The sequence below is a fragment of the Dermacentor albipictus genome, chromosome 5 (assembly GCF_038994185.2).
Source record: "Dermacentor albipictus isolate Rhodes 1998 colony chromosome 5, USDA_Dalb.pri_finalv2, whole genome shotgun sequence".
NCBI classification, from domain to species: Eukaryota; Metazoa; Arthropoda; class Arachnida; order Ixodida; family Ixodidae; genus Dermacentor; species Dermacentor albipictus.
In genome coordinates, this window is record NC_091825.1 from 144,821,095 (window position 1) to 144,841,923 (window position 20,829).

Genomic DNA, 20,829 nt, shown 5'->3' on the forward strand with positions numbered 1-20,829 from the left:
AATATGCACTCCCTTTTCTTAGCTTCCCTCTCAGTGATAAATGTTCAGAACAGGCTAACAAGGAAGTCATGTTGAGACTAGGATAAAAAAATTTTTATTTTTTTACAAGGTATCAAAAATACACAATCAGATGTTACAAAAAAAATATTTCTCTCATCAAAATACTTATAATTGCATAGAAACGGCAAAGAATATTACGCAAGTGCTCACTGCACGCCAGCGAGTTTGACTAGAGTGTGACCTTTTTTCTTTCAAAGATGGCCTCCAAGAAACAACAGTTGAATATCAACAGATAGGAATTGAAAAATACATACATAAAAAAAAACTGCTCCACTGTGCGATATGTCACCATCAAGGTAGATGAGTTCACCACGACAAATTCCTTTTCAAATGATCTAACATAAGCTAAAACATTATACTGAATGCTTGCAGTAAGTCTTTAATGAGCTGACCGCATTAAAAGTGGCAAAGTAAAGTGCCAGACATGGCTTGACATTACATATGGCAAGACAAGGTAAGCTGACCAAGCTGAAAGATTGCTCCCTAACATGGGCAGACAGTGCACTGCGCACCAGGCTGTATGCCCACTGCACACAACTGGTATTTCATTCTAATCCAAATGTGCACAAACAGATGTAAACATACAAGAGTTCAGTACAACAAACAATATTGCTACTATCCTTCAGGAGTGACAGTGCTCTCACATAGACAAAGCATAATTGGCAGAATGAGCAAATAGCGTGCAAGAAAGGCTTCAATGTGTCTGGCTGATGTATGCGAGCCTGAGAAATGATTGCCAACCGTTGCATGCTCTGAAATGAATACACATTGAATATTATTAACAGCGCACAGCTGATACTCAGCTGCTTGAACGATCACAGTAACCTTGTAAAGCTTGGCAGAATTGGAGGCACCGTGACGAAGTGTTAAGACAAAACTTACACCACGAGGTTATAGCACAGGTTCGCCCTACCTTGGCCCAAGCACTGCTACTTAGGAAGGGTGATGGCTAGAGAAAGAGTTGCACATTTTTGGTCATTAGGCACATGGAAAATCTGAACACGCATTGTAGAAGATGCTACTACAGCTGAAAGAAATGCACTCCGTGGCAGCAGACATTCCCGAGCTTGGAATTTTTCCTAAAGATAAAAAAACATGCTTTGTGCGGACGTCAAGCACTACCAAATAAGTAATTCTGCTCATCCTTGATTAAAAACAACAGAAGAGAGACATAGAAGTTTCAAAGCTTTCTCACTGAAACAGCAGATTTTCAACACACCATAAAGCCCTGGAAAAAGATGGGCTTTAACATTAATCCTTGCAGAGAGGACATCACCAGGATTGGCAAACACTTCAAGAATGCATCAACTGCCACACACTCCTCAGCACTGTCAAACTCAAAACAATAGCTCCGCTTGCATTAAGTAGCACAACTTTAATCACCATTCACAAATAAGTGAAACAAATCAACGATAAAAAAAATTCATGAAATCTTTACATCAGTTATCAAGCCTCTCTCAATGAGCAAATGTTCGGCTTGGCAGTAGTTAACACTGCAGTTACAACCGTAAAATCTTAGCTGAGTGAGGATCAAAAAAGGCACGTGTAGAGAAGGAAGTCCCGCACGTTTGAGATGAGAAGCACAGACCTTTCTTGGAAATCTTGCATGTCTCACTGGATGTTGGAATCAATGATGAATACACACTAAACACATCACACTCTTACGATACATAACTAAAACAGATTGGTGCTTCGCAATTATAAAATGGCCTGGAACCATGACATCCATGGGATTGTGGTTGTCATGTTAACCAGTCTGGAGGTGTTGGTGTTCCAATGCATTGACCATAGGCCCAATGGCAAAAGTGCCCTGTTTAGAATCAAGCCTTGTTGAGCACTTTCTTGGCAGCTCGAATTAAAGGCACAATGGTTGAGAGTGAGGCTGCCTTCTGCAAGAACGGGTGCTCCAGCAACTCCTGTGCGTTGGCACGCTTCTCAACATCCACCTTCAAAAAGAAAAATACAAGTATCATTAACACACAAGAATCAGCATGACCAATAGTATTCTCAGCAGTTGAATAGTTTAGCATGGAATGAGAAATACCATTATGTTTAAAACCATCCGCAACCGGAGCTTTCCCCACAGAAAGAGCAGTATAGTATTGATGCTGTTATTAACAGTCATGTTCTATGATAAATTGCACACAACTTGACTGTGTGCACTGCTGGTTCAAGGAAGTGCATGTCATGCCAATGACCAGGCACGAGGTGCACAATGGGCACATTATAGGGAGTGTTTTGACCACACAATCCACCCAGTGCACACCATTGTTTTCTTAAACACCAGTAAATCAGTCTACTTGGTGGCTAAACTACAATGTATCCAGTGAAGTTGACACACCATCACGCTCCGCTAAGTCAGCTCAGCAGCAAAGCTGGGGCAGCTTTTATCTTCCTCTGCAGGTATAAACATAGTGCATACATACACTAACATTCTTTCTAAGTGGCGGTGTGCAAATTGTAAAATTATACAGATCTGAGCAGAGAGGACTTTAAACTTTTTGCTTAAGTCTCTAATACAGGTAGTAGTAGAAAGAGCATGTGTCACATATTGGAAAGAAATATATAAATTAACATTTTTTAATTTACACTAACAATCTTCTCAACTGTGTTCTTAATCAATAACGCTGTTTGCAGACGACTCGTGTTCTCTACCGTAAAATTAGTAGTCCTTTCAGTACCCAATAGCTCCAAGGCAACCTTATCTACATAGTAACTGACCGGAGTTCCAACTGGCACATGCAACTTAACTGAAGTAAATGTAAGGCTACGCACATACTTCATTCAAGCACGGCCATGTGTACATACTTTAACAGTGCTCCTTTACTTCCTACAAGTATCTCGACTTTCACATAAGTACTCTTGGCACGCGCATGCTGACTGTGCAACTAATCATACGATAGCCGCATGCTAGGAAACTTGCACTATAATTTTAGCTCTCCCTCTTCCTCCCTAAAATTAACTCTTTACAAAACAGTGGTTGGTTAAAAAATTGGAGTACGCCTCAGCCATTTAAGATCTGTCTCATTCTTCACTAATTCTCCCTTTTGAAAGTGTACAAAACCATGCAGCATGCTTCATTTTGTCAAACTATTCTTGCTATGCTAGTGTTCTATGAAACGAACCCTTAACCTACCCAACCTTTCATCGTACCACAAGTGTTTCCGTCACTGTCTTTTGCATAAACTTTCTTTATTTCAGCCCCCTTTAAAAAAAAAACACTTTTTAAAAGGAACCTGCTTAGCAGCACAACAGCAAAGCCACTATGCCACCACAGTGGGTGTTACAAAAGGAAGAAAATGTTGCAGAGAACACTCGAACACTATGAAAAGAACAAAAGTTGCATTCCTAATTCGTTCAAGTAGTGAAAATTACAACAGTTATAAAAAAAGAAGTTGCAGTTTCACATAAAAGGCTACTAGATAGCTATACGAAGTAAGGACAGTACAGTAAAACCATACCCACTTAAACAGTAGCTTCATTTTAAAAGTAGTAAAGTCGAATCCCCGACCCAGCGGCCATTGAACATAATGTGTTTTGTATCCGCAGAAACCGTGCTAGCTTGCTGCGAACGTATCAGTTAACACGTAGTGTTTCCTCTTTTCGTTATGCAATCATGACGGTGCATTGTCCCCATCAGACGGCCCGGCAAAATAACAAGCCTCAGAAATCAAAACAACGGCCTCCAAGCGCCCTGAGCATTTGCACGTGAAGACACATCAACATCATCTTGGTGCCGTGCCAGACCGGGTGCTCAGCATAGAAGAGAAATTGGACATCGTTCGTGCTATTGAACATGGCAGAGAAGAAGTTGGTGCAGGCACACGACAGGGATCTACCACTGACATGGTGTGTGGCATTTGGAATGCGAAGAAGTTGCTCGGCAACGCTGCTGCGCCCGCAAAAAGATGTCGGCTATGAGGTTTGACTTTTCGCCATCGTCACCTCTGTTGTTCCCGAAGTATCGCCTAACGACAGTGATGAGGACGGCATGGAAAGCGACAGAACGGGCGATTCAGGCCCGAAAGTGCCAGAAGCTGTGCATCAGCCTCATGGATGCAATCATCGCAATGAAAATGGGGCCCCGCGATTTCTGCAGCGCTACCGCGCCCATGCATAGAGCATAGGCAACGCCAACAAGGAATCTACCATGCAAGTATTTGCCAAGAAGGGGCTGGCTGAATAGCTGGCTCACAGCTTCAGTAAGTTTGGGGTCGCTGTCATCGCTGCTAGGCCACTTCAGCATCAAACGAAAGTAACAGACTTTTGTCACGCGAAGCGAATAAATACTGCATGTTTTTGCCCTTTGATTGCAGTCTGTCCGAGTTCCGTTTCCGACTGGTAAGTGGGCGATCTTATGCTCTTTCGGTTAAGCAGTACTAACATTTACGACATACTTTTCCCGAGCTCCGGCCAACTTAGTTTAACGAGGTTTAACTGCAGCTTTATCGGCCATATAAACAGGTAAACATTTGCTTATTACTAAATTAAAGGGATACTAAAGGAAAATACGAAGTCAACATGGACTGTTTAAATAGTATTCCAGAAGCCTCACAACGCTTGTTTCATACCGAGAAAAGACTTAGTTTACAAGAAAATTGCATCTGAAGGGTCCGAATACCTTTTTCGAAAATCAGATCTCCTGCCACCTAACTGGGGCAATAGTGACATTGCATACCCCATCCCCACCATTTGCTGCCGTCGGTGAGTAAAACGGCGCCTGGCAGACGGCGGCATCGAGCCAAGACAGGTAAAGCCTCTTGAAAAACAGAGCAGTGGATTCGCCGCCGCTGCAGCTGCTTTTTGGTCAAGTGGCATAGACCATTCGGGCACCTCGCGACATCACATGGAAGTTGAATTTTATGCTACTTGCCGTTTGAGTTTCACGAGCCAGAAAAACAAGCAAGGCACTATGCGATAAAGAAACTACAGAAACGCAAAAGCATGGGCAATGCGGAGTCAAGCGAAAACGAAACATTTCAGCCGCCCGCATCGTTGTCAAGGGCGATTTCAATGAGTTCTTTCTACTAAAAATGAAATAGAACTGGACACGTAGCATTTTATTTTGTCTTACAATACAAGGATGTCTTTTGCAACGAGTGTTCGAGTACTAGTAACAGAATTTAACTAAGGAGTGCTTTCATCACCGGGCATGTACTTGAATGTGCTCGAAATTTCTCTATTATTAAGACTCTGTTCGCTATAATATTGACGCCTTAGAGATTCTCAAGCACTAATCTATCACTTTAGCTAGACTTAATATTTGCCTTTAGTGTCCCTTTAACAAGCACGGTGACATGTGCACACAGATGAACATGAACACATATCGCTCTATGACCGCGAAAACTCGTCAAAATGCTGGAGTGAGGAATCGCAGTAGCAGCAGCAAGCGCATTGACCTTTGTGCATCTCTCGCTTCAACATAAACGAGACGTCAAAAGCACAACGCATATGCAGCTACCGGCACTAAGCACACTCTACAAACATTGCAGATTGCTTTGAAGAGGCCTGCGCAGGTGCATACTTTGGCTACGTCACATGTCGCAGATCACTTTCAAGATACGGCGCCTGCATTGCCACAGCATAAGCAGCAGCAGCCGCCGGAGACCGACCCCCCCCCCTCCTCCCTCACCTCACCCCCAAGCCTCGTGTGCGACAGGAGAGGGCACGTTTGCTTCCTGCCTCCCTCCCTCGAGTGTTCCAGATTGAGACACGCTCATCGGCTCCGCTCGTGTGCTTTCACTTGCACGTACAGCATACGGTGCGCAACGGTGCTATTGCCCTTGGACGTTAAACAGAGCCTCGCAGCAAAGCCGATGGCAGAAACGCACCTGGAATGTCCATATAATTGCTGTCACAATAATAACGCCTTTGTTTCTTCTGACACAGGTAGCCCATGAAAGTTGCAGGAGGGACTTGCTAGGCCCCAGTTTGTTCGAATCGATCAGCTATGCTAACACTAATCACTTTCATAGGCGACTACTGGTAATACCACTACTATGTCAACCAGTAGTCCTGGTAGTGCCAGGCTGATGCACCTGAGCAGTCTAGAAACACTACAGTCAAATCTCGATATAAAGAAAACTGATATAGCGAATTATTGTATATAATGAAGCATACCTAAAACGTCTGACATTAGCATGCAACGAATACAGGCTTTTGTGGATATAGGATAAACCGAAGATATTATCGTGTCGTATGGAACTTCGTTTTCAACTTTTGGAGGCAAAGTTGCTGCTGATGGTCTCATCATCTGCCTTCGTATGTTGAGAAGAAGAGGAAATAACATGCAAGTAACTCTGTATGCTACCACAGTGCAGAGGCCATGGATATCTGGGCGGGGCAGGTCAGCCTGTTCACTATCTCATAACGGTTCCACTTTAACTCAGACCCATAGCCCAACTGAAACTTCTGAACACCTATGGTCATTGCTATTTGCATCTTCATGTAACAGCAAAAACTACATACTGTTTAACATGTGTTGATAGTACAGACAACCATCTAGAACATGCTTTACACACACTATATGAGTGACAAGTACATCTGCCGGCACTTTTTTATGTGCGCTGAAAATGTGGTAAAATGGGCTTAGGATTTCGCCAAGCACTACAGCTCTGAGAAAGTTTAGCAGCAGAGATCATTCAAAATTTACCTCAAGGCACCGATCCAGGAAGTCTAGGAGCTGTGGGGATCGCCGCTCACGGTCCCGTATGTGCGGCTTACCGTGGGTTGCAATGAGGTAGAGGGCTCGCAGGGGAGTCTCGTTCAGGTAGGGAGGCTCACCATCCATCATTTCTATCAGCATAATGCCCAGTGACCAGACGTCAACCTGCAGAATGCAGCACATACAAAAACCTTGAGAGTGAAGTGCAAACAGAGAGAACTCCATTAAAGAGTGGAAGAGACAGAGAGAAATCCATTAATGAGTGGAAGGTTTGCCAGCGCAGACGTATTCACCTACATGCTACTCCACAACGGAGGGGGGAGAGGGTAGAGAAAGACCCAAAAGGGGGAGGATAGAAGTGAAAAAAAAATAACACAACTTGATAACTCAATTTCATTTTTGCGTCCTACTTGTCTAATATATTAGTAGTCTCGATTTCACTGCTGGCTTTCTTTTTTTATTCAATGTACATTAAGGTCCAAATAACAGCTAGAATTATGAGAGGAAGCCTATTGGTGCAAGGTAATAAAACAAGAAGTTGAGTGCTCTGCATTTTCAGTGAGGGAGAGTGCCAAGGACTTGATTATATGTGTGGCTTTACGACATAAGGCCATCGGGGACCTAATATTGTCATGTGGTAATGACCGTCAAGAACACAGTAACAAAACTGTGAATGACGAAACTAACTTTTATTGGGCGAACTTGTGCCCACAAAAGCATGTTATACTCAAAGCACAATGATAGCAACGAACACAGTCGGTGATCACCGAAATCGTATCAGCGGGTCAAAGGCCTCCGCTTTTATACACGAGTCATTGAAGGTTCCAAAGTAATCGCTGGTGACCGTGTATTCCAGAAAGTACTATACAATTCGTGTCGTGCACACATGCAATCGGATTACATAGCGTTCAGTGACAACAGACAATGGATAGAACCATCGATAAGATTCCAGTAAGTTCCAATCATGCGGGCACGTCTTGCACTGAGTGATAACTTCAAGTTGTTAGCAAGCGAAATGCAGTCCCCAAGAAAAGGATAAGTACACGTGTCAATATGCACTGAAATCGCAAAGGGTTTTGAGAGATTGTTGCTATGTTTGTCTTGTATATGGCCCTTTCTTCACGTACACCTTAGAGTCTAGTAGAATATGTTCTACCGATTTCATAGCTGTCATAACAGGGGCTTGTAGTTCTAAGAGGACAACGAAGGAGGCGCACACTGACACCGAATATTATTTACAGATGAAAGACAAAGCAGGCAGAAAGGAGGTCGACAGGGAAACAAGAAAAGCATAACATGGTACAGATCAAGAATCATAACAATATGAAAATTCCTAGTTTAACAACAATATTGGTGGACAGCTTCTGCATGTATACTGGTTCTTCTAATAAAAACTGTCTCAGTGTGTATCTGTTTGCATGTCAACACCTACTGGCCCTGCTGTTCCCCATCTGCAAAAACCTACAGCAATAGCTAGCACGAAATCATGAGTAGAATATGCCTGCCCCTACATCAGGAGTGTCGTTGCAGGACTCTCTTGAATGCTCACAATCTCAGAATTAATTTTGTCAGATGAAACTATTATGACAACAGTTTATGCCCAATTTTATACACCTGCTCTGGCAGCTCAGTGGCTATGGTTTTCTGTTGCCAAGCATCACGTTGAGAGTCTGATCCCTGGTTGTAAAAATGTGATAGCAGGGGCAAAATGGAACACTCGTCTAACACGCAAAATTTATTATGAAGCTCTCCATTATGGCATCTCTACCTAGTTTTTACAGAAAGAAAAAACAGCATATTAGCGGAGGAAAGGAAGGCCAAATTTCAGCACTTGAACTTCCTCTCCAGGCCGCTGTTTCAATGACATGCTGTTCTTCAGAAAAGCACATAAGACAGTTTATAATGGATGTTTACAGTCTTTTTCCAAAGCAAATAAGCTTGAAAGCAGATTTGCTTGTAAGCAAATGACCTTGTAATTTTCACCATGCACGAAAATCACAAGGTGCAGTAAAACATTGCTAAATCAGATTTCATGGGACACAAGAAAATGTTCGAAACTAAGCAAATGTTCGGTGAATGAGGGGATGGCAAGAACTCAGATGCTTCAAACATCGAAACTTTTTTAAATGCTGGCTTCCAGCCGACTTTTCGCAGTGAGGAACTTGCACGGCAATAACTATTATTCAGAGTTGTCAGGGGAAATAACACTGATGTCTTCTAGACCACTAATGGTGCGTTCACACCAAGAAACTTTCTATAGTGTGAGGAGCCATGCAACTGTTTGTGACAAATTGCCGCATCCAGACCGGATCTCTCATCACTCGTGACAAAATGTCACCGCCAGCTAACTCTCAAAAGATTCGCTGAAACTCGCCAGGCCACTTCTCACGTGTTGTCACAATGCGCGCAAGAGTATTTTAAACGAGTGCAAAAAAAGAACAAAATATGCTACACACACAACAATCACAGACGTAATATTGCAGGGGCAAATACAGTAACGGGCATCCATAAAATTATAAACAGCACTCACATCTCGTTTGGCTCCATGCGGCTTTATCATCGCAATCACTCGCACCATAGCTACAACAGTGTGCAAGCCAACACCACTGCGTTGATCATGCAACAGCTATGGGCATGCATGACTGCGCTGCTAGTCTCAACTATTTGTAACGTAGAGCAAGACGTCATTCGTGCTCACCAGTTGCATGGTACCTGACCTGCATATACACAGCGCAGCATAAACCACAATCTATTTGCAGACTAATGAATGTTGCAATGGGCTGGAATGATCACATTAATTTTCTTTAACCCTTTGAGGGTCAATGACGTAAATATACGGCAGCACGAAAAAGTCCAAAATGGTCGATGCCGTATATTTACGGCCCCGTCTGTATGTTTAAAACGCACGCCAATTTCTTAATTTTTTTTTTCATGACATGTGCTGCCACTATGTGGGAATATAGGGAATTTTTTTCTCGCACTTCCCTTTCTCGATTTTCATTGCATGGTTTATTTTAGAGCTAGTTTGCTCCAGCGCGTCTGCTATATACTACCACTCGCGCATGGGTGCGCGCGCGGGCAGGCGATGGTTTGGGTTTTGTTCCGCAGGCAGTTTAGGTTTTTTGCGCTCGCAAAACAGATAGCTATCTCGTTAATAATCGCTCAAAGGGCGACCACCTGTTTCTCGCTCATTTAGTGCTTGCAGGGGTGCGCATAGGAAGGATGCCGCCGTGCATGTGTTTGCTGTTTTTTTTTTTTTTTACTCACGATATCTAATTGCTATTGGTTGGCGATAAGATGAAGATTAGCGGAAGTTTGTCCCACGTTTTCCTTTTTTCACGGGTACAAAACCAGTTTTCTTGAGTGCGCTCACTTATGCAGTTCGACTATGCTATGGACATAAATATTAGTGTAAGAGCAGAAACATTTGACACTTGCGAAATATTCTGATGTGAGCATTTTCTAAGCCTTGTGTGTTAACAATGCATGAAATTTTTCATTCTTGAGTTTATTTCCTTCTTTTATTGTTGTTACTCATGAATAAACAGTACATATATACCAACGCAAAATATTTTTTTCTCACTTTACGGTCGCCTCAGAAAAAGTAAGGTAAATTTTTTCGCAATGGTTCCTCAGAAGAATTGGAATCTGCCATAAAAAAATCAACCCTGGGCAGTCGCACATGGTGAGAAAAATTGACCCTCGAAGGGTTAATGCAACAGCAAGAAGAAAAAGTGCTAGGTAATCATGGTGATAACCTGATTTGGCTTGTACCAACATGGGAAGCACACATGCACGCTTAGTCCAAAGCTACATCAATGCACATAACATCAATGTAATACATAGTACACTCGTCCTGAAGGCTCCTCTTCACACAAAGCATGGTACAAACGCACAAAATGCCAGCAAATAGACTGGCAAACAATGACTTCACCAGCCATGGCTGTGCCATTTGCAATATAGCTAATCGGATGCATGGTGTATGAAGGAAAATGCTCCAATGGCATGCCACTGCAATTGGAAGGAGATGTCAAATAAACGTTTGACGGCACTAAGCAGCGGCGCCTCAACTGGCAGCCTGCCACTTTGTTGGTTTTGTCGGAGTCTCCAGCATAAACGGCTGAGCGACAGGCCACCAACACATGCTGCCACTTGCAACGGGGCGTGATGTAATCAAACATTTGTTGCAGCGCCTGTCCTCACACCACGACCATATCTACCCCCATCACCTCCATTAATCGCCTCCATTCATCATCATGTGATTGGCACAAGCCAATAAGCCCGTCCCTTTTCTTGATTCGACTGATCCAGCCTTCCGATGTGCTTAAGGCTTTGATGTTCATCTTCAGTGCATACTTCTCTACTTGCACAAAGATAAAATAAAGCTGCAAAAGCACATGTATAAGGCACCGACAGAAACAGTCGGTGCACAGGGACATGACGGAAAAATAAAGCTGCAAAAACACATGTATAAGGCACCGACAGAAACAGTCGGTGCACAGGGACATGACGGAGGGTAGCAACAAATTGTCAAAAAAAAAGTATCCTGCAGGCTGATGACCATAGCGACATAAATGCTGACTTGTATTTGCGGTTGGACACCAGCACCGCTTCAGCCCTGGGCTCCGAAATTAAGTAGCACTATGGCGACATCCAATCTTCGAGGCTTTGCATGCCTTTGAGCCCTGTGGACTAATAATAATATTTGGGGTTTTACGTGCCAAAACCACTTTCTGATTATGAGGCACGCCGTAGTGGAGGACTCCGGAAATTTTGACCACCCGGGGTTCTTTAACGTGCACCTAAATCTAAGCACACGGGTGTTTTCGCATTTCGCCCCCATCGAAATGCGGCCGCCGTGGCCGGGATTCGATCCCGCGACCTCGTGCTCAGCAGCCCAACACCATAGCCACTGAGCAACCACGGCGGGTGCCCTGTGGACTGTCTGAAGTGTTTGAATTAATCAGAACATGGCAAAATATGTCCGAATTAAGAAGAGTTTCACGCCATAAGAGAATGCATATGTTTGAAGGGCCCAGGCGGCGTGTTCAAATTACCTTTATTAAGAAGGGTCAAATTAACGAGGCCTTACTGTTTACAGTGCTTGTGTGGGTCAAACAGGAGCAAAAGTGTTCAAAATTAGCCAGAACTTCATTTGAGAATTTTATCAACTGTTTTCAAATTGAAATCTAAAACACGCATGTCTCGGAAGCTCATGCGGAAATAAAGACATACATTTTACGAGAGCTGCAGCTTGAGGGGTGAGGCAAGGTTCTGAAGTGTTTTAAACACAGCATGCCATCGCTGCACTGTCTTCTTTGAAGGAGGAGACCTCACAGACAAGGCATGCTACAGCAGTCACAAAAAAGAAAAAGAAAATAATCACCACTGCAAGTATGTGGCCATGCCATGACTAGACATGCTGCTTAAAAGCGTAACAACGCACAGGTTAGGAGCAATGAGAAGATGGACAAAGTGAAGCATGATCTTACAACTGATTTTATTCCTTAATGGCATGTGCCTTACGTGTAGAGTTTAAAAAAACAAGTTCAAGAATGTTTTTTGAGCTCAGTACATAGGGCAGATGCCATTATAAAACTAGATCAGTTGTGAGTTGGCGCTTCACTTTGCCTTGTTGCTCCTTAACCTGTCCCTTGTTACGCCTTTCAGCACAACGTCTAGCCATGATGTTTCAACAACTAGCTTCCATCGCAACACTACTACACAGCCACAGCTCAGCTGTGGAGCAGCGATGCAGTGGGTGGCGAGTGCTCACCTTTGGTCCATACTGCTTTCGCGTGACCACTTCCGGTGCCATCCAGTAAGGTGTGCCCACCATGGTGTGCCGCTTCTCGTCGGGACGAATTTGGGCACAAAAGCCGAAGTCGGTCACCTTCACCGCACCGTCCATGCCAAGCAGCACATTATCAGACTTGATATCCCTGAAGGGTAAACAGACAAGCCGTTCTTTTAAGATCCATTTGGGTGACTCCGAAGAAAATATTTGCAGTTCATTCATCATGGTTCAGCCATCCAAGCAAGGGCCAATGCAGGCCAGGAAAGTGGGTCTGCCAGTGGAGCAAACCAGGAGCCAAAAAAACAAACCGTAAATTGAGAGCAGGGCCATTGACCTAACCAAATCAGTCCTGCTGAACTGAAACAATGTTCCACCTTTGGAGCAAACAAAGTTCATTCTCTCTCTTCTGTGTCAAAATGGATCTGCACGATGTCTTGCAATGGCTTTGCCTGTTTAAAGAGGCTGAATGTGTTTTAATTGTAGATGGTAAGCACAGGATTTAAATTTCCACAACCTCACAGCTAAATTTGCATGCACACTGAAGGGAGTGTAGCTGTAAGTCAGAAAACATAGCCACTGTACTTTCAAATAAATAGAGGACTTATGAGGCAAGGGATCACGTCACCTTTGCATACCAGGAGGAAAAGCAACCACTGAATCAGTCACGCTTCGATAACTTTCTGACAAACAACACATATCTCTGACCCACATGCTACTGAATGGCATAAATTATGCTCTGGTTTTGTTTTGTTTTTCTAGATCTTTTCTCAGTTTTCTTCCTAGGTTTTATCTTTTACACTGGTGGTTACAAAGTCACCTTGGCAGTTTTGCAAATAATACCTTACCATTTTTCAAGTAAACTCGACTTTAAGTGTGCACTCATTCGTTTGCCTCCTTTAAATCTCATCTTTCATGTAATTCACAGCAATCACTTTGCACCAATTCACTCAGCTGCCAGCTTTATTCATTCTTGTAGTAATGCATCCACACAAGTTACTTCTTACTCATTAATGTAATCTGGGATGAAGTGCAAGACAGTAACCCAGCAATAAATAGAAATTTAAAAGGTTATTTATTTATTTATTTACTTACTTATTTACTCACCGACTTATTTGTTTATTTATTTATTTATTTTATTTATTGCACCATCAGGGCATACAATGCATTAGAGAAGGGAGGGGCTATCATTACACACACAAGGAAAAAGATACAACATGAAGTAGAACACGAGGTGCAAATGAACGATCATTTCATCAAACAAATTCGTCACACAAATGAAATGGTGTGAACTGAAATGTGAAGGCTCAGGCTACCGACAGCACTTAAAACCAAGGACCTGTGTTCAAGACAGTTCTTGACTATGAAATGCCGGCTGCACTAAGAGAAGCGGGACCATATTTATAATAACTAGAATCATGCTGAACCTTCACTTGCTTTCTACATTCTGCCCACACACAGCCGTCACTGTCCTTCCTGCTCAACGTAACAACCAGCTGTCTCACCTGTGGATGATGCCCTGAGAATGCAGGAATGCAATGGCCCGTGTTGCCTCAAGGCAGACAGCAGCCATCTGCTCTTCACGCATGACTGTCTCCGACACAACGTCTGTCAGAGCGCCACCTTCGAGGTACTCCATGATCACCCACAGGTCTCCATCGACGAGGTAGGCATCCAGAAAGTTGACCAGGTTAGGGTGCCTGTTCTGCCTCATTACCTCAATCTCCGTCAGGATCAGCTCTTTCTTGGGCTGTTGGGCCAGTTCCATTGTCTTCACAGCCACTTTGCGCTGTGTCCGGCGGTCTGTTGCTGTGTATACTGTGCCTGATGCCCTGAAATGAAAGTATATGAAATGGCCAATATCAGTTAACTATCTTTCTGCAGGAACTCCAAACTACTTTAAATGTACATGACAATCTAATACTAAATGGAACACCCAAATCAGTATATTGCAATAGAATACAGCTGAGTAATGTAATAACAGCCTGCAGATTCTTCTTCGTGGACAGAAGTCTGGATGTTATCCACACTGACTTTAAGAAATGCTGCATATCCAACACACCCGATGGCACCGAGTATGGCATCGTTCGGGATGCCGAGGACACTTGCGAAGCATCCGACAAGGATGGCTTCTCCTATAGTTCCAACAAAGCTGCAGCTTGCGGCATCGACTAGCGAGATTTAGTAACCGAGCTTAGGGTAAATAAGGGAGTGTCATGCTCAAAGTTTTTCATTTTTCTAAAGAAATATGTGGGCCAACCTATATCTGAATTATTTATTTCTTTGCGAGTTCAATACTCACAAATAAATAAATCTTTATACTGCATCTTTATACTTTATATCTTTATACCTTATATAATCCTAAATCTTTATACTTTAGATTTTATATTAGTGTTTGACCTATTTTCCAGCACATACAGTAATTACCACTCCCTACATCATGCAAAAAAAATGTATAACCATTTATTGAACTTACTGAAACTGAACTTACTGCTGGCACCAGAACACAATTCTGTGTCATGGCTAGGCTAACAAAACAATGTGCAGCAGTCTGGGCTGACAGGTTACAGGTGGTGAAAGAACAGAGGTATTACTCAAAAGTGGTTAGCTGTCAGTGGAGCCAACGTTTCGACAGGTAGACTTGTCTTTGTCTGACGAAGCCAAGTGCCCTTGTCAAAACGTTAGCCTTGGAGACATCTCATTTGACTAGTGTTGATCATTCCAAGTCTACATCTATCTCTGAACCCATGCTTTTTTAAAGAGTACTGCTAGCCACCTAAATACTTGCCAACCTGTGAACTTTAATATTTGTAAGATTCTGCAAAATTGACACCGAGGCGAGCAGGATGAGGCACAGGGTAGCAGGCGTTTTTTTAAAAGCTTGCCCTGAGCTTTCAGAGTTACATGCACACATTATTAAAGATGGGTAAGCCTAATATGCAGGCCAGAGGCAACAAGAAGCTTAGCACAACAAATATTGACAAGCAACACATGATATTTAGATTACAGTGATATTTTGCAGCAAAACTAGTGTTTGCCGATTTCACCTGCTTCAGAAACTTGTACCTCTAGCATCCTTTCATCATCACAAAAACTTCTAATGGTAGTGTGGGTACCGACGAGCATAGCTTGCACACAGTATTCTTTGCAATACTTGACGCTACCATCGTAAAATAAGCCCAAATTTGTAAACCTTGTGGACGCTTGGCAGGCACGCATATTACACTCAATGCAGTTTCTCAATCATGCTGACCATAAGGATAGCATGTATTCATCACAGCAGCCATGGCAACCATCAGGTTGACATTCTCTGTCCTACATTACTTCGCAGTGATTGCCAACATTGCGCAATTATAAGCAGCCTAAACAGAAGGCATGAGTTGCACTCACCCTGAGCCCACTTTATTCATTAGTGAATACCGTTCTCTCGGGTTTTCTGGATTCACTATGCTTTCTGAAATCACAAAAGTAGGCACACTGCATTATCAGATGTATTCTAACTGTTTCAAATGCTGGATAAATGATTTCACACAGCCTTCAGCTGCTCACTTAAGCTTTTAAGCAACGTTAAAACGAACAAAAGCACATATTATAAACGTTACAATTTTCAGCCAGTTCAACTGCATCTAAAGAACTCCCACCTAGTTGGGAAAAATACCCATGTATATGAATCAAATTCACTATTTCTTTTCGCTATACTTGGAAGCCATTCAGCCATTAAAGAAATCTTTCTGATGTAAATCATCACTGTAGACAATTAACAAAGAAATTATATAGCTGCACATAATGATGTCACCAATAACTGTCTACACGTCTCAATTTGTGCCACATACCTTAAATCTTACTATTTTTGGGAGCAATACTGATTTTGAGGCTTTAGGTTGAAATTTACAATTGCATGCGCAGCAGTTAAAGGGTTATACCATTGGCATACATGGCATTTTAATACACTGGCTTGCTCCATTTTTGCGATTACTGAGGATTCTGCACGCAAATGCAGCCAGAAGAAATGCACACAGCACTCTTGATTATTGTCGTTACGAGCATCATCATTGTACCTAGCCCTAGTGCAACACAATGTCAGCAAATTTTTCTTTGTGTCATTGACGATGGTGCCAGGTCCAGCATTTTGAGACCAAATTTAGTATAAGATAATAATCTCTTATATTTCCCAGCCTTCAAATTAGCTATGTGGCCTCCTTTTAGATGCAAGAAGCATGTGGTAGAGCTTCTACAACTTCCAAAATATGTGTCAGTACTCCTTCAATGACTGTTACAACTTTCTTCTGGTTTGGAAAGCAGAGGAGGATTCTTACGTAGCTGCAACATGACCTCTTCTTCAGAAACTCTGGGTGCTTCGTCTCGTTTATTTCGCATTACTGGAGAGGCGAGTGGAGCAAGTGCAGGTTTCTGCTCCCCATCTATGGGCAGAGTTTTTGATGGTATGGCCTTTTCTTCAGGTGGTTCATCCAAGCCTTCATCGTCACTCATTTCTGCAATATCGCATCATATAAATTCCAGAAACATCTTAGTAACGGTGTAACTCCTAATACTGTTTCATTAGGTCCTGTGGCTAGCACTAATAGTAAGAAGTAATATGCAGTCAACGTCCATTAAGTGTAAATGCCATGCAAGCGATCTTGCACACAACAGCAACAAGCGACGCAATGTAGATGGCTGTTGTGTTTGTTTGTCGCTGACAAGTCGTACCTCAAGCGAGCGACTGCTTTTAGTGACGTCTCCTTGGTGTTGCTAGTGCGAGGGCAGTAAATACGTGCCAAAACTGGCGTGACACACGCTTTATTAATTTAAGTTAGTGTGTTTTACTGTGAACAGCAGCATAAAATATTTCTGAGGGTCTTGCGGCTGGTTCTTATTCTTGCGCGTATCAAACTTTAGTCGTTTCCTCATTCCCTGCAACAATCAGTAATACTTGACTGATGTACATCCAGTTCTAGCCTCACGCTATTGGCAAGTTGCTCATAGCACTTCCAGGCGACGAGCGATGAATTCTATATTTTAATCAAGCGATCTGTTCGCGCAACGGCCCGTTCCATCGCCTGAAAGCAGTCTCCTCTCACCATCACATACAACATTGCTCCCATGGGGTTTGGGCCTTACTTAAACGTTTAACAACTACATTAAACAACCTTTTATTTTACCATATGCCATCTTAATGGCATTGCTGCATCTTAAGTATGCCTTGTAATTAAATCATTGGCTAATTCAAGGCAACGTCGACATATAAAGCTGGGATCTAATTAATCAACGATGACTGCATTTCTGTGTGTAGAACTGAAGCTGCTGTCTCTCCGCTTTTCATGCTAGTTCATAATTCAATAAATGGCACATACTATTTTTCTGTCCATGTGAGCACAGAATGAGTCTCATTAATCTTGTCCAACATCAGTATTAGAACAAAATCAAATAATAAACTGGCATAAGCAATACACAAGTGTACAAACACCAGCAGCTAATAGTGCTTTTCATTCATGGCGTGGAGAGCACACCAACATTCGTCTTTCTTACCTGGAAGAGTGTCTGCAATTTCTTTTGATTCTTGTTCCACAGTTTCCTTCGTTGCCAGAAATTTGGCCACACCATTCTTGTTTTTTATGGAATGTTGATAATACTTGAGTGCTTGTAGAACAGCAGTTGGGTGTTTGCTCTGCTCCTTGGCGCTATTTGAGATAGAAGCCATAACATACTTTGTACTGCAGCACTTTGCCTGATCACTACATAAGCATGATGCGCACGTCTTTGATGTACTGTGGGATTTTACAACCTTTCTTGGAAACTTTTGACAGCTGTAACGCTAAATCCGATGTGCATCATGGTACTAACGGGTGCAAGCGCTTCGGCATCTCACACGAAATTGGTTTCGTATCAAAGTCTGGTTTAGCGCCTACATGTACAATTATCTTGCCAGCACGGAAACGCTGTTTAGCTGTTGCGTTTCCTATTTGAGGGACGAACAATACCAACAGTTGCACTTCAAGCAACGCTAGGCAACGGACGCGGAAGGTGTAAGTATAAGTTGTTTTACTAGCAAGACATGCTTTGAACACGAAAGCGTTACCAGCAGTACTCACGATATGTTGGCATGTTGCAAGAGCTTTAGCCATGGTTCTGGCAGTCCTTCGACGTCTCCCGTTGCCGGGTTGTAGCCTACGTGAACAACGTGAGATACTTGAAACGGCTGGCCAATTTCTTCGATGACTCCAGAGTCGACACTCCTTTTGTTCTCCTTTCGCTTCAGCCTGAACCAGCTCATGGTGGCTCTCGAAATACGGCGGCGCTCACAACACAGCACAAACGGCCTTTTCAATTGGCGGGTATTGTTCACAGAACAGAATCGGTCTATTTAGGCCCACCTAACAAGGCCAACCTGCAAAGGAAAGGCGAAGGCTTTTTCAGCGTTTACATGAAACATCGAGAAACCTAGCAGACCATCAGAGATGACATTTCACAGCCTATTGTGCCAATCCACAGCGACCCAGCCCTAGTTGTCACTGCATAAACAGGAAGTCGACTATGTTCCTTTCATTTGCCCGACTACGCTGTTCCCGTGATAAGTGTCGGCGCGTGCATTAAACGTGAGGTCAACTTACTTAACAGGTGGCCACTTTAACAACTTTAGTCCGCATTTGTTGTGATACACGCACACACCCAGCGCTGGCCAAAACCTTCGTTGTCGACTCAGCCTTCGGCTTACTGGCCACGCTGACGTATGCGCCGTTTACATGCGCTGTTTTTGTATATTTTATTCTGTTGTTAGCAAAGGACAAGGCATCCGCAATTACACTCACTCATACGGTGATGTAACAACTCAGGTATTTATTCAAAACTTCAACAGACCCAACACCAAAATCGCTCTTGCATTTCTTTGCCTCGTATGCTTGCTCTCTTCACACGCCCACGCATCCTAACAATCATTGCTATAAGTTTTATTTTCAGAGACCGCAAAATAAGTTTATGCAAGGCGCAGTGGTAAACAATTCACCCTAAACCAAAGTTGTAGTTACATTTCAGCATACCGTCATGGTTGCAACATCGAAGTGTCGGCCATACCAAACATGGCAGCGCTAAGGACAGCAAGAGAAAGAAAAAAAAGCGGTAATTTCAAAATTAAAAGCCCGCGGAACTTCACAGCTTCTAATGTGTATACTCACTGTGTAATGCCATGTCTCAACCAATGATAAGGCCGTGTTGTTTTAAGATCCGCTACGTTATAAACCCAGATTGCAAGTGGACTTATTCCGCTTCGCTCTGCAGGTGGCTGCAAATGCAAGGTTTCACTAAGTCGAGACACCAAAATATGACAGAGCAGGCTTGTTAACGTTGCGTCGCTCCTGAAATGCGCTCCTGCTCGCAACAATTAGTTCGACGCGCAAAAAAGCAGTCGGCCGAGGCTTGACGGACTGTTTCCGGCCCGCCAGCACGCTTGACTGCAGACGCGCGCTCTCCCCGACAGCTTTACGCTGCTTGAATAACGGAGGCAAGGTACACATGCTTGTTCGAGAGCTAGAACCTGCGCGCACGACTTTCTAAACGCAGCACAGATGTGCAGCATGCGGGCGTCTAAACTACATGTAGAAGGTCAGGGAGAAAGTTCCTCTGGCCGGCCTCCAGCTGCCTTTATCGACGCTTACGTAGCAGCTACACTTTTCGCATCCGTTATAAACCGTGCGAGTTCACCAAATGACGCGCGTAGCATGAAGCTATTTAAGCGTACGCTCTGAAGAAGCCGGATACTGATAGGAGTGCGCGTGTCGGTAGGGGGTGTGGCGATCAATCGCGTTCTGACTAACAGTGAAGGTTCTCCACCAGGCCCTATAACCGTGATGGTTTTTTACCAGAATTACCATAATTTTTTTAATCATTGAGCTGGATTGCCCGACGAGGTGGACACGCACAAGCGATCGTGATGCATAATTTAGTAATTAAACATTTTTGCTAACCAACTTCTTAGTTTTTACCTTATGGTGCATGTTCTACTTGCATTTTAAACAAAACGCTTTTTTTTTTCTCGTACACTGCGGAGCAAAAATATTTGGGACACTTATGCATGTCATCGCGCACTATGGGAACGCACATCACATCACTAGTGTGATGGCCAGAACTCATTCCAAGCGAATGTGCCTTGCGAACTCACCACCTAGCATTTGTAAGTTGCAATTAGTGCCTTAAAATGACTAGTTAAAAAGTTATTTAGGGGAATGTCGTTACTTATTTGATTACACGTTTTCATTTCTCGTGCATGCAAACAATGTCCGCCACTTCGAGTTATACAGCACAAAAAAGAAGAAGC

General features: G+C 43.1%; 2 protein-coding genes across 4 annotated transcripts in view; one reads left to right on the forward strand and one right to left on the reverse strand.

The window, feature by feature from the left end:
* cher (filamin protein cher) overlaps nucleotides 1-20,829 on the forward strand; it is a 202,612-nt gene that overhangs the window by 35,838 nt on the left and 145,945 nt on the right. The gene's annotated exons all lie outside the window — the stretch shown is intronic.
* Nucleotides 79-20,197, reverse strand: Pak3 (p21 (RAC1) activated kinase 3). 3 transcript variants are annotated; one of them, XM_065437639.2, is made up of 10 exons: nucleotides 19,691-20,197; nucleotides 19,556-19,603; nucleotides 18,611-18,906; nucleotides 18,048-18,199; nucleotides 16,835-17,011; nucleotides 15,909-15,972; nucleotides 14,024-14,350; nucleotides 12,501-12,666; nucleotides 6,713-6,889; nucleotides 79-2,006 (listed from the first exon to the last, which is right to left on the reverse strand). In XM_065437639.2, exons 3-10 carry the CDS (start codon nucleotides 18,790-18,792, stop codon nucleotides 1,881-1,883), a joined length of 1,371 nt encoding a protein of 456 aa, XP_065293711.1. In that variant the 5' UTR covers nucleotides 18,793-18,906; nucleotides 19,556-19,603; nucleotides 19,691-20,197; the 3' UTR covers nucleotides 79-1,880. The 3 variants fall into 3 exon arrangements, with proteins under 3 accessions (XP_065293711.1, XP_065293712.1, XP_065293710.1); XM_065437640.2 differs by lacking the exon at nucleotides 19,556-19,603; XM_065437638.2 differs by lacking the exons at nucleotides 19,556-19,603; nucleotides 19,691-20,197 and adding an exon at nucleotides 19,130-19,287.

Bases quoted from the DNA above. Each gene is read 5' to 3' on its own strand.
- Pak3 (XM_065437640.2), bottom strand. From the start codon at position 18,792: ATGAGCTGGTTCAGGCTGAAGCGAAAGGAGAACAAAAGGAGTGTCGAC. The intron at 18,200-18,610 runs GTGAGTACTGCT...TATCTCAAATAG, and splicing joins TTGCAACATGCCAACATATC to CGCCAAGGAGCAGAGCAAAC. The intron at 2,007-6,712 runs GTAAATTTTGAA...TTCTTTTTGAAG, and splicing joins TCCTGGATCGGTGCCTTGAG to GTGGATGTTGAGAAGCGTGC.